Source organism: Megalops cyprinoides, chromosome 11, assembly GCF_013368585.1.
Source record: "Megalops cyprinoides isolate fMegCyp1 chromosome 11, fMegCyp1.pri, whole genome shotgun sequence".
NCBI lineage: Eukaryota > Metazoa > Chordata > Actinopteri > Elopiformes > Megalopidae > Megalops > Megalops cyprinoides.
In genome coordinates, this window is record NC_050593.1 from 19,545,601 (window position 1) to 19,558,739 (window position 13,139).

Sequence of the window (13,139 nt, forward strand, 5' to 3'; positions counted from 1 at the left end):
TCACTTGCATTTTAAACAATTTGCACCTTGTCAGCTATATTTCACACTCTCTACCCCTCGCGTTATCATTAATTAAGCACTCCAGTCTTTCTGACATTACAGCCAGTACCTTTTATGGAGAGAGTTGCACTTGATTTATTGAAGATTCAGTTTGCTCCAAATGACATTATTCCAAGAGCTGAATAGAATTGAATTCAAAATTATTTCCCCTAAATGAAATTGAACATTGAATCTACTGACGTGACAGAAAACAGTTTTAGCAGGGGGCTTGAGAGAACATTGACAGTTACATTTTGTTCCCCAGTTCTATTTCAGACAGTAATTGACTTTTCTGGACTCTAAGCCAAGGAACCCAACAGACAATAAGTGACATTTCTGGAAACCCAGCCAACGAATCATAACAGAGCAGAATTTGAGGTGATGCTGCCAACAAGACCACAATGAAATCACCAGTTGATGATATTTCAGGAAACCTCTCAGGAATGTAGTGCTTGGCTAAACCTTCTTTTTCGGATTTAGGAACCCTTCAGGAACAGGTACAGGATTAATCCAATATTAGAGTTCAATCCAAATGTGATGAATGAAAAAATTCTGCATATAATTCTAAATATATCAACTATGGTCTTCGAACAATGACACATATATTGTAAAATATATTGTGACACATCATATGTCATATCGTAAAAGTGTGTGTCATGATATACTGTATGTATAACATTTCACATATCAAAGTGGAAACAATTTATATATTGTACAATATATGATATATATGTTGGTAATTCATATTTTCCCATATGTTGATATATAGTACTTTTCCATGAGATGTTTTTACCTAAAGAACATTTCCAAAGGCCTTCCTGTAGGATCAGTGCAGTAGTTTTAGATTTTTTAGGCAATGCCAAAAACTCTCCACACTCACAACAGCAGCTGTAACACTGTGAATAACTGCAGATGAAAAATGGGAGAGAAGATAAAGTATGTTTAGTAACAGGAAGCTGCAGGAAGACATTACAGCAGAAAAAATATTTCTATTTGGCAAGGCAGAAGTAACAGACTGCAATTCACAGCATATGAGAGATGAGCTTGTTATATTGACAACTGAGCACAAGAAAAAGTGAATGACAAACCTCCAATGAAACACTTGACACTTTTCAACCCAGTACAAATAACTCTTTATAAATATACTACAGATACTAAATGTACTACAGCTGTTGTATGTCAAATAAGGCATCCAGTAACCAGTAACTATAAGAGCTATGGAATTATGAAACGTCAACCACAATGTGATAAATTAGATTGCTGAATTAAAATTTGATTTTAGCACTGTTAATAAATGTTAAATACCTCTGTAATGAACCTCTTAAGTGAGCATACACATTTTAAAAGACCTAAAGGTTGCCATAGTGATAAAACAACGAGAAAGGAATAAATGTGAATAACAAGGGAAACAGTTGTAATTGTAATGCTGAAACAAAAGAGGAGGTATATCTGCACATCATTCTGGGAGTAACTATTCTTGATAGAAAGGAGTAACAAAAAGGAGTAGTATAATCATTGGCACTTGGTAAAAAAGTGAAATGAATCAGGGGTTCTTCTTAGGCAGATAGCCACAAAAGCACACACTCAACACACTCATGTACATAAATACTTTCGCTTTTGTTGAAATCTTTGATGATGTGCACCTCAGACACAGATGTTGTGAGGTTCTTCTCCTTCAAACCCTAAGGCAATTTTACAGACACACCATTGGAAATTCAAACCTCCAACAAAAGACACAGAAGATACCATTTTCATGAACAGGGTTAAAAACTATGGTAAAGAAACATGGCCAAAAAGAGCCCAGAGTTTACCCAAATCTGGCAATAGACTGGAGAGCTAGATGTAGGGGATGAGGTAATACAGTATTGGCTGGTTGGGAGAATTAGATTTGCTCATGATTTATATAACCTCCAAGCACATTGCACCCGCCATGGCCTGATGATGGTGCATGTGAGAGGCACCAGCAACCCCCCTCCCCAAGTCTGTGAAAACAGATTTATAATTGCATCCAGCCAATATGACATCATAGCATGCAATTGCCATAGCTATCTCTTTCTTTGAAGGTAACACTATATTAACCAGCTACTGTCTACCTTAGCAATCCTGCAATCAGACTAGGAGGACACTTGGATGCTGTCATGTACATATATTTCCCATATTTGCCCATTAGATGGAATACAGTACCACACTCTGTATGTATTAATTACAGTGGTTAATTAGTGTCCTTCAATATATTAACACCATGAACTCCCCAACTCATCCACTAGCTCTCCACATCTATTTGAACTTGCCAAGTTTACCCTTAGGAAAATGGAATATTTGTTAGCGTATGCTCCATATATACTTGAAATTATATCAGTTGTGTCCACTTGCGTATGACAATTGTATGTATAAATTTGAGAAGAAACTGGAAAATCCCCTACATAGTTCACTCTATAATTTAAGTATGCACCAAATTTAAATTAAATATGCAAAAGTTGCAAAAAATGTATGTCTCAACATATTTTGTATATTTTGTTCAATTTTTAATTCAATAATTTACCATATATTGTCATCAATTCTTTTTCTTAAAAAAGGACTGTTTTCCTGACTCTGGTAAAATGAAGCATTATATTTCAAGATGGTGATAGAAAAGATCTTCTTCCAGATAAAGCCTGTGTATTGTTTCCAAAGTGGGAGAATTATATTTTACTCCTTATAGTGCCATGGCATTAACTATCCCATGGCTAGTAGATCTGAACACTGTTGTTACTAAAATCATTAGTAAACCTTCTTAGAGGTTTACAGTTTACATACAGTCCCAGTTAGGTGTCCATTATAATATTTTTGCTCAATCCACCATTGTTTGTTCTAAATAATTCAAAATAACATGATGGAAGTAAATTAGATATGCTTTCTTCACAATAAGGAGAAGGGAAAGGCTGTATGCAGAGAACTACAGCAGTCAGTCAAAACCAGCCACTGTTCTTTTTACTGTGTGTGTTCCACCCCTCCTGAAGAAGGCACTGTGGATGTTTACAAATGTCCCTCCAAAAACTGGCCTGGCAGTTTTGACTGACAACTGAAAAAAAAAAATTAGCCACTGAGTACATCTCTATATAAGCCATAGAGCTGATAAACCCACATATATATATATAAATACCACCCTCTTACCCATTACCTATTACTCTCTGAAGTGTCATTCTTTTCTCAAGAAAAGGGTAAGTGAACATAAAGTTTTTTTTCTATGCTTTTTTCCAGTACCTGAAGTACAAGGCAGAGGTTTCTGGCAAGAAAAACCAGTTTACAACAACTTGCTTACAATAAGCTCTTTCACTACCAGTCTCAACAGAATGGCCACAATTTCCTGATGGCACTGTTTTTTTCAGACTCTGTGTGTCAAACTCTTTATTAAAGTACCAGATGTGTCTCTGTTGAAGTTCTTGTAACAAAATTGATTGAAGTAGAGTTGCTGTTACCTTAAAAGTCTGTGTTGCGTTTAGCTTTGCTCTGTAGGTCTCTCCTCCTTCACTGTCATCTCCTCATGTTCAGGAAACCTAAAATTGAGTCCGCTTCATCACGGGAGACTCTTAAAGGTAGAGATAGCCTACCCAGTAGACAACGTTGAACAGGAGAAAGGATGTGGGGAAGAAGACACGAGAGTAAGCATCCAGTTCCAAAATGTCTATGTGAACCCGTCCTTTTCGCCATGCTCCGCCCTTGCACTCCTCATAGCAGCAGAAGAAGCTCTGACAGTCTTTCCCATCCAGGCACTCGTAGACACAGGCCTCCTCAAACTCCTGCCAGTACATGGAATTGTTCAACGTAATGACTGTAGGGGGTGGTCCCACGTCGAGCACTGAGTAGTTCTGAAAGATGGGACATGGTAAAGCTCCATCAGCTAATATGGAAAGAGCACCTGGCTGCATGTGTGGAAAAAGAGGTGATTTCATCCTGACACATTTTAACTCATATGGTATGGCTTAATCCATGTGGTAATCAAAACTTCATATTCAGCAGCAATGGCAATGACAGCTGTCATCTGATACCATCCACTCACAGATTTCCACAGAATTCAGCCAAGTCCCACAACACAAATTCTGAACTATACATTCATTACATAGAGGGCATTATAGTTTAAGTATCTGAATTCTGATTTTTGTCTACTGTATTATAGGGATAAACCCAAATGGAGTTAAACCTATCTTGCAAAACACAGAAAGCATTGAGGCAAATGACTGTTTCTAATCTAATGCTGCCCCTGTCAGATGAGATCAGTCAAAAGATAGTGTTTCTACTGATCTCACTCTTGAGAGCTTTTGATTCCTGAGTCACACTCATAAAAGCAGTAATAATCCATTAAAATGACAGTTGACTGGTCTCAGCAATCTTGAATTAAATGTATCTGCAAGACTTACAATTTTTATGAAATATCTTTAGAATCTAAGGACCACATTTCTTAAAGTGACAGGTGAACACCAAAAAATTAGCAGATTCAATGTGCGCACAGTCAGCCTGAAGTTAAAGATCCATTTAACCTAGTTATGCATATTAGGTAATTCCAAAGTCAATATTATGAAATGCCATATGGTCACAATTAACGGTATATGCATCACAAAATGCGATGGACACCACATTACCTCTGAATCATGAGAATGCATGCATAAACAAATGTGTTCCAAGGGTAATTATAAAATGTATTACAGTGCCAAAATACTGTATGAAATGTGACATCTGATCATACACAAAACATTGTTGCTCCACATTGCAGAAAGTATAGCTGAGCACATAAAGATGATAAGGGAGTCAGATGTGCGCTGATGATAAAATGTCTTTTATAGCAAATGGGGTGCAAACAAGAAAACAATACCACATCTTGGCTAACAAAAGGCTAACAGGCACATACAGCACAAAGGATATAGGTATATTTCCATAATAGTGATGTGAAACCCACTGATAAATTGTTTTACAAAATTTATGATGGTCTATAACGTAATAGTATTTATCATGCTGTACATCTAAAGTAGAGGGATGAGGATAGCCTAACCTCAAAAAAAAAAGAGACACCAGGCCAGTCATCTCCCCAGTAACTAACAATGTGGATTTTTCCACTGAATTTCCAATGAACTGGCCTCACAGTGGACAACAACTCAAGATGACTGTTATATAAAAAGACTGCAACACCCAGCCATGTGCTTCTCTGGAATTCTGAAATGTATTGTTGTAACCCTTCTTATTGTTATTATTCCTCTTATTATTTATATTTATGATATAATTATTATGATTAGGACCCAGAGTTTCTCCCTACCACGTGACCTGCAAGGAGGTATTTATCTTCTCTTAATTTTAGTTGGTATCCTCAAGGCATCACTGTAGGTGGTCTAATCTCAGCAATCATTAGGTTATCAGTGCAGGAGTGTGACCAATTATACCTTTAAGGAAAAATTATGAAAATCTCGTTTGAAAGTCAATAATATGACACAGTTTGAAGGAGGAGTGATCAAATGTACACATGGCTCCACAAACTACATTAAGTGAAAGAGTTTAATGATATCTGCTTGCTACAATATACACCAAAGGAAAAAAGTTGTTTTGCAAAATATGTGATTTATATTTAGACCACACACAAAAAGGCAAGAATAGTCTGGCTTAAAAAAAAAAAACAGACACTTTTTGACATGGGTGAGGGGGCATCCTCTGCCAAAAAAAAGGAAATGACAGCTTTGACAGGTGGCTTGATGTGATTTGTGATTTCTCAGAGGCACTTAGCACACATATTCCCTTGGAAAAAGTTGTAAATTCAAAAAATATGTTCATTTCTGAACAAGCATGTGAATAAAAGTGGGGCCTTTCCCACTATTAGTTCCAGCTGCAAAATGAGAATTTACTATGTACAGCTGATGTCCACAAAAATAACATTAAAGGGCTGATCACAACATCTTACAGTATACTGTATCTGTAGTTATGGTCAAAATCAGTATGTTCTTTAATTTGTATTTGTTTGTTATAAGTGAGCATACTTACTTAAATTTGAACATTTTTCTGTTATACACAATGTATTTTCACTCCTGAGTGGCAAATGGAAATATGAAATATTTAATGCATTTGGTATGGATTTTAAAAACATGACTGGATTTGATAATGTGAGCTACATAATCAGGGCATTCAATGAAATTCCATGGGGATTGTTGTCTTATTAAAAAGTCAGTGTATTTTACGTGAACTGCCTATATTATAGCTCTTGTGATGACCCTAAAAGAGGTTTTCAAACATTGACAAAGGACAACACAGAACAATTTGAAGACACAATAGCAAAGAAATGTTATTTTCTACCAAGACGGCTCCCACCTGAGCCAATGCTTTGCAAAGAGACTTGTTACAGTTACTGTTTCAACGGACTTGAACTCATGTGTCCCTCATCACCACGGCTGTCTTGTGTGTATTTATCATACTGCAAGTAAATGAACAAGAGCTCACCGATCTTCTTGCCTTGGCGTAGTTCGGCTTGCGTACGCTGTAAGAATAATAATTGAGGGTGGCATACTCCATCAAAGCTGCAAAGACGAACAAAAAGCACACGGTGACAAAGAGGTCCATGGCAGTGACGTAGGACACCCGGGGCAGAGACGTCCTGGCCACTGTGCTGAGTGTAGTCATAGTCAACACTGTTGTTATCCCTGGAAGGCAAAAAGAGGGCAGTGCTGTCACATTTCACTATCATCTGTAAAGGACACCTATGTGCTGGACTGGTCTCTGGAAAAATATAATAGAAGTTTACAGTTACAATTTATTGTGTCTATCCAACTGGAGTCTGTAATTAATTAGACGTTTTCTGGAAAACAACAAGTTTATAAAAATGAACCACAGGGAAAGTCAATATCCCTTATGCTGGAGATTTATTCATTCTTGGTGAATCAAACCCATCACTTTGCCAGCTTTTTATTTTTTCATGAATCAAGTTGTTGAACGCTTTTGCATCAAAATAATGAAATTATCACATCATCACTGAAACATTTAGGACAGAAGAATCACTAACAATTCTCCACGGCATTTGTCAACAATGTGAAGGAATTGTGTTTGACAGCAACTGTGCAGAGCATACCCCTTTTCCAGCTGTCTCCCTTCTGTTTAAGTATAAATGTGAGCTCTCTGCAAGCTTGAGGTGTCTCTCCTCTACTTAAGTTGTTCAGTTCTGATTGTCCAGTGTAAATGAAAAAAAGTACAAATTGCAATGCCCACTGACACAAGGTGCATGCCCTTCATGAGAACACCCATCTCAGTCACCCTGGGAGAGACGGTTGAGCAGAGTGCTGTTTTTCCAGAGGTTTCTATAGAAACAAGCGGGCTAAATCTATTTTGGGCAAGGTATTTCACACTTGGTTCCCTCCCCCCATTCTCTCTCAGCCGCTGTGATTACTCTGACCTCTTCACCTGCCTTCTGCTGATACAGTTACTCTGTAAAAAAGTGTTTATGCATGACAATGCAGGATCTGCAAAGCCCATCAAACAAATGATCACCCCTCAAAATATAACTGATCCTACCGTACTTGTAAATTACACTTTGGCTGTCATGTCATGTCATATGGGGGTGGGGCGGTGTCTGTAATGTAATGATGTTTCAAATAGTCCTACAGATTCCTATACACCTGTTGACCCCAACATACTACTATTTTGTATGTGTAATAGCAATATATTTATAAAATACAAAATAGGAATACGTTTTATAGTTATACTACAATATAGATGTACAGTGAATAGCAAAAAAGCAAAGGAAAATAGCACTCAAAGCTCAAAAAAACCATACCTGCCACAAGGTTAAAGGAAAGTATCCAATGGGATACTGAAGGCAGGAACTGCTCAGTATCTTAAATGACCACAGTGAGTCAACATCATCCAAAGGACACTACCTTCTAAAGCACAGTGCCCCCACCACTATACTGGGGCATCAGATGTAATTGGCCCAGAGGGAAGAGATCCTTCTACTGGCCCATCAGCAAGCTGGATTTCTGAGGTCTTTCATCCATGTGGCAATTAACACCAATTACACTTAGTAGGAGTGGTTTGGCATGAGAAGGCTGCGGTATTGTTACTGGTGATCCACACCAACCTTGAACCAAAAGCATTTTGTTTTAGGTTTAATGAGTGGAGACAAGTTGAACGATTGGTCTCAATTTAAGTTTACAGAATACAACATTTGAACCAGGACACGAAAGCACCAGGACATATGCAAATGACAAAAGGAAAAACCATAACATGGTATGGAAAAATTAACACAACACAATTACCTTTGCCTGAATGTTCCACTGGACTTCATTTGAACAAATGGAGTAGCATGCAAAGTAAAAAGTACAAAGGAATCAGAAAAGAAAATAAAAACTTGAACACGTAGCTTACAGAAAAAAATCACAACAGCGGATTAATGTTACAATAATAAAGAAAGACAGACCAACATTCATGTCCATGTAGAAATGAAAACATGAAAAGACAATGTGTTAGTCAGTGGACCTCACAGATATTATTCGTTTCAACAGACAGTGAGTGTTAAGAATGGAGCACATGCTGAGAAGGGTTAATTATCAGAAATACTAAACACTGTACTTAACTTTTTAGGTTTCATATGAAACAAATTGCATTTGTAAAGCACCTACAATTACACCTAAGTTATTTTGACCTCATATTTGTGTAACAACCTAAAACCTTTTTAAAAAAATTTCATTTTTTAATGCCGTAAATGCTAAAGAAAAAAAAATAAAAAAAGAGTTGTTAGACATGAGCACTTGTCTTCTAGGATGCTACTGTTGGGTGCAGACAAATGTATTCATCATCGACAAACAATCCAGCATGACCTTTCAGTCACAAATGCCTCATGAAAGGTAGTCCAGGTGAATGAAACAGTACTTCTGACAGGAGATAAGGTCACATTACAAATTGTGCATCATCGAAACTGAAGATGCACCATTCATGGCACTCACAGTTCTGGGTTGCTCAACACTCTTTCAACTGACAAAGAACCTAAGGAGAGGTCTATTTGGTTTTTCTCCATTCTAGCTGAACACGTCCTTGGTCTGTGAATACTGATACTTCACTGAAAAGTACATAGGTTATTAATGTGCGCAAACAAACATACCTAGTGCTGTCCTGGCCGGAGTAGCATCTTTTTTAATCCAGAAGGACACCCATGACAGGACCACTGTGAGGATGCAGGGGATGTAGGTCTGAATGGTGAAGTAGCCCATTCTTCTGCTGAGGTCAAAGTATACTGTCATCACCATGTAGTCACCTGCAGTGATAGGAAAAACAAAACAAAAAAATCATTATATTATGTTTCATTAGCAGGAAAAATACTACATGGTGATGACGAAAAAGAAGAAGAAGACATCTCCAGTAAGTAATAAATAAAGATACATCATCTGAAATTTATGAATTTTTGGAATTTTCATATTTATGTAAATCATTACTCATGGATCATGGATCATGGATCACCTTTAGAAATAAAAGATTAAAATGTATTTAATCAATAGTGAGATTACCACAGCTGTTGACAAAATCAAGTGTGGCCTGGGGTGGTGAAATGAGTCCCAAAAATTAAATAAATAACATGAGTGAGTTGTAAGCTATGTTAAGGCATAACATTTATGTTAAGTTGTATTGCATTGCATTACATTGCATATTAAGTTGCATTGTAGTAACATTGCATTGCATGTATTGAGTCTGTGGTTTTTAAATCTTTCCACGTAACACACAGCAGAGTTATGATATTATCAAACTGCTCTTTTTTATACACTTTTGACCAGATCTTCACAAAATGGATAAAAGTGAGGTGAAAGACACTTACCATCACATATTAACATCTTTAAAAATAAAAAAAGAGTTATGATTAGAACCCGCTGGAAATATTTTAGCATCACTGACATATATATGTATATATATACACATATATGAATAATATGGCTTATTTGACTGCCCCAGATCACAAATATGTTACCTGTATATTCTTTTAAACCATGACTCTCAACTCTTCCAGGACTTTCATACAACAGGCTGACAGACCATTCTGAGCCAGATGAAATTATGGTTAGAATACTCTGGTGAAAAGTTCAGACTTGATAATCAGACTAAACTGGATTACTTTGTCTTAAAAAGGCTTAATTTGTAGGTCTCACAATGTTAATTTATGTCCTCTTTGTAAATATAAAAATGGTCATTATGTTTACTGATCCATCTGTTTTAGCACAGGCCCTTCACAAAATCAAACACACTAATCCAGTCAGCACACACTGCACTGGATGGAAATTATATTGAACAGTTGCACTCCTTACAAATGAGCTGAAGTGTAGGTTCACCTGAATTGATTTATGAAATCATGAGTGATATCACAGGCAGTAATTGTCACACCTGCTCCCAGTCAGCCAGCTCAGCCACGCCCAGTTCAGCCCGGCTCAACCACACCTACTCATCAAGTGCACCTGTGACTCATTCTTCAATCAAGTCCTGGCTACATAAGGACTCAGTTTCTGTTGCCTCACTGTGAGATATTGTTTCCTGCAACTCTTACCAAGCCTGCTCTCTGCCATTCTGATTTGTGACTACTGTGTTTGACCCTCACCTGTTCTTTGGACATTGCTTGTGTTTTCTGGATCTCGTTTTTGTACTGCTGCTTCCCGTTGCTGACCTGTTTCGTTGCTGACCTGTTTCGTCCCTGACTACGTTTTGGCTTCTGTGATTAAATCTTTGACCGCACTTGGATCCCAGTCTGTTTTCATTACAATAATGACTTATCTGAAGGCCTAGAACTGTATCAAGACTATTTTTAGCATGATACCAAAAGATTTTTATATGCAGCTTCACAAAGAATTAATAAATTAAGAAAGAAAGTGAAATTTCTCTTTTTTTTTTCTTCTTCACACAGCCATCAAGCAGACCCTTCATGAAATGGAGATGAGATCTTCATGATGATCAATTATGTGAGCATTCCTCTTCAAGGGAGTGTTTAATTATCAAGGAATCTGGAGATTTTATTTATTTATTTATTTATTTATTTATTTATTTATTATTTCCTTTAAAATTCAGAATCACCAGGATACCAGCCTGGGAAACATTATGATTGCATTAATCCTCAGTGATACAGTGAGAGGGGAGCTTTGTTCCCAAGAGACTAATACAGTAATGTATTAACAATGCCATTTATGTCACCAGCAAATAAGATTATTGGTGGTTAATTACAGCTCCTGGCACTTTTTCCACTCAGGTTTTAGTTTTATTCCTTTTAAAAGGCAGCACACATGAAGATTTGTAACGAAATAACTACTCCTCAGACAACAGAATATCATCTAATCATTTGTTCGGATGAGCTATGTTAGCAGAAGTGATCTAGTTGATTTTATATTATATTTGCTCAAGTACTATTTTTTTTTTTAACATTTTAGCGTGAACTAAGTCTTACCGAATCCATATCATGTTTTATCATGTATAAGACCCACTCTCCTATTTTCACCTTGGAAGAAACTGCAAATGGGAATAAAAAATGGGAAGAAATAGTGGTTTGAGCTTGTTACAGCCTTATCTGCAGATATTTCATGACAGATGTATACAGCTACCTTTCAGAGTGGGTCGTACAATATCCAAGGATAAAACACAACAAAACATAAAGTAAAAAAGTAAACATTGCTATTTCTTTAACTGCCTTAACTTCCTCTAACAGATAATACTTCTATTGCAAATGGCAAGTGTCAATTTTCCGCCAAATACTCATACGGCATTTCATTATGCCAGTAAGCATGGCCTTAAGATAGTTAAGTTGCTTATTTTACAAAAACACTGAGTAATATTCTTGTCATCCTAAGGATGCACAAGGATACACATTTTAAACATTGGTTAATATTTTTTTTAATATTTTTTTTTATTTTATGTGTATACCCTCATAGTGTCATTTGATTTTTGCAATCTGTCAAAGGTTACAAGAGGGCAGTCAAGATGTAAAGTACTGCCCTTTTATTGAAAGCCAGCCGTTTTTACTTGACAGAACATTGTAATAACCATTTGAAAAGTTTATGTGCAACAGTTGAATTTAGGGAGAATTAGATTATGACAAATCTGCATGGGTAGAGCAATTCAATTTTTATTGCATTTTTTTATTACATTTTTGACCTCATTCAATTAATCTCATTCTTTGGAAGCCCATTTAAAAAGCCTTGTGAAACATGGTTAATTAACTCCGGTTTCTTACTCCAATGAACCCTCCAAATGTACAAACCTATCCTCTTATTACTTGGCTTCCTCTACTAATGTCATCCTTATCGAATGCAGCAGAGCGGACGTCGCTGCACATCTAAATGAAGGCATTTTGTGCTTTGTAGCCATTTACAACCTTGCAAAGCAATTAATTTGGCAGAAGGAAAAGCCACTCCTTCAACCACCAGCTGCTAGAGCCTGATGTTGCTCAGCAGTACCAGCAAGGGGTATGGCAGCTTGTTTGATGTGAATCATTAAACTAAAATATTCTTCACCAGAAAGACTAGTGTAATTTCACTCTCCTGTATCTGCAAAATAAATACATAAAATAGAAATGCCAGGAAGTGAGTTCCAAGCATGTTTTATGAATGGAAACGCACTCAAACCTGTGCTTTAAGAGGCAGAATTAAGGGAAAAGATGATTACACCATTTTAAAGCTGGGCTGTGAGAATTTAGGGTAGGGATAAAGTGCCGAAGGATAAGAAATTTTTTATTTGGAGTGCTGGAAAGAGAAAGGTTGAGAGAAGGAATGAGGCTGAGGATTTTAAGAAATGTCTTATCTCTCAGTCTACAGCAACAATGCTCTCCCTTCATCATCTGCTTAACATGGCGGTGGTGTCCTTGTTTGTCTCTTTAAATCTGCGGTCTTTGCAAAAAAGGATGCCCCTTTGCCAAAAATGGATTACCAACAGTAATTCTCATTTAGAAGCAGTGATTACCTCTCTGATTCAGTTTCCTGCAGCTGAAAGCAATGAATGATGACAGGGCGGAATTCTGGTGCAGGATTGCAGGTATCCCACAGAATTTGAGTCATCCCTGCATACCTAGCCTTTATCATGCACAAACACACTTTCATCCCAGAACATAAAAAATCATCAATTGTAAATTT

At 36.9% G+C, this 13,139-nt stretch overlaps 1 protein-coding gene across 1 annotated transcript in view; it reads right to left on the bottom strand.

Moving 5' to 3' along the window:
- Window positions 1-3,516: 3,516 nt before the first annotated feature.
- LOC118785651 (gamma-aminobutyric acid receptor subunit gamma-3-like) overlaps window positions 3,517-13,139 on the bottom strand; it is a 95,412-nt gene continuing 85,789 nt past the window's right edge. Inside the window, exons 7-9 of the mRNA XM_036540473.1 lie at window positions 9,146-9,298; window positions 6,496-6,695; window positions 3,517-3,887 (exon numbers count right to left, since the gene is read on the bottom strand). Coding sequence (XP_036396366.1) covers window positions 3,609-3,887; window positions 6,496-6,695; window positions 9,146-9,298 — 632 coding nt within the window. The 3' untranslated portion in view covers window positions 3,517-3,608. The remainder of the gene's footprint in view (window positions 3,888-6,495; window positions 6,696-9,145; window positions 9,299-13,139) is intronic.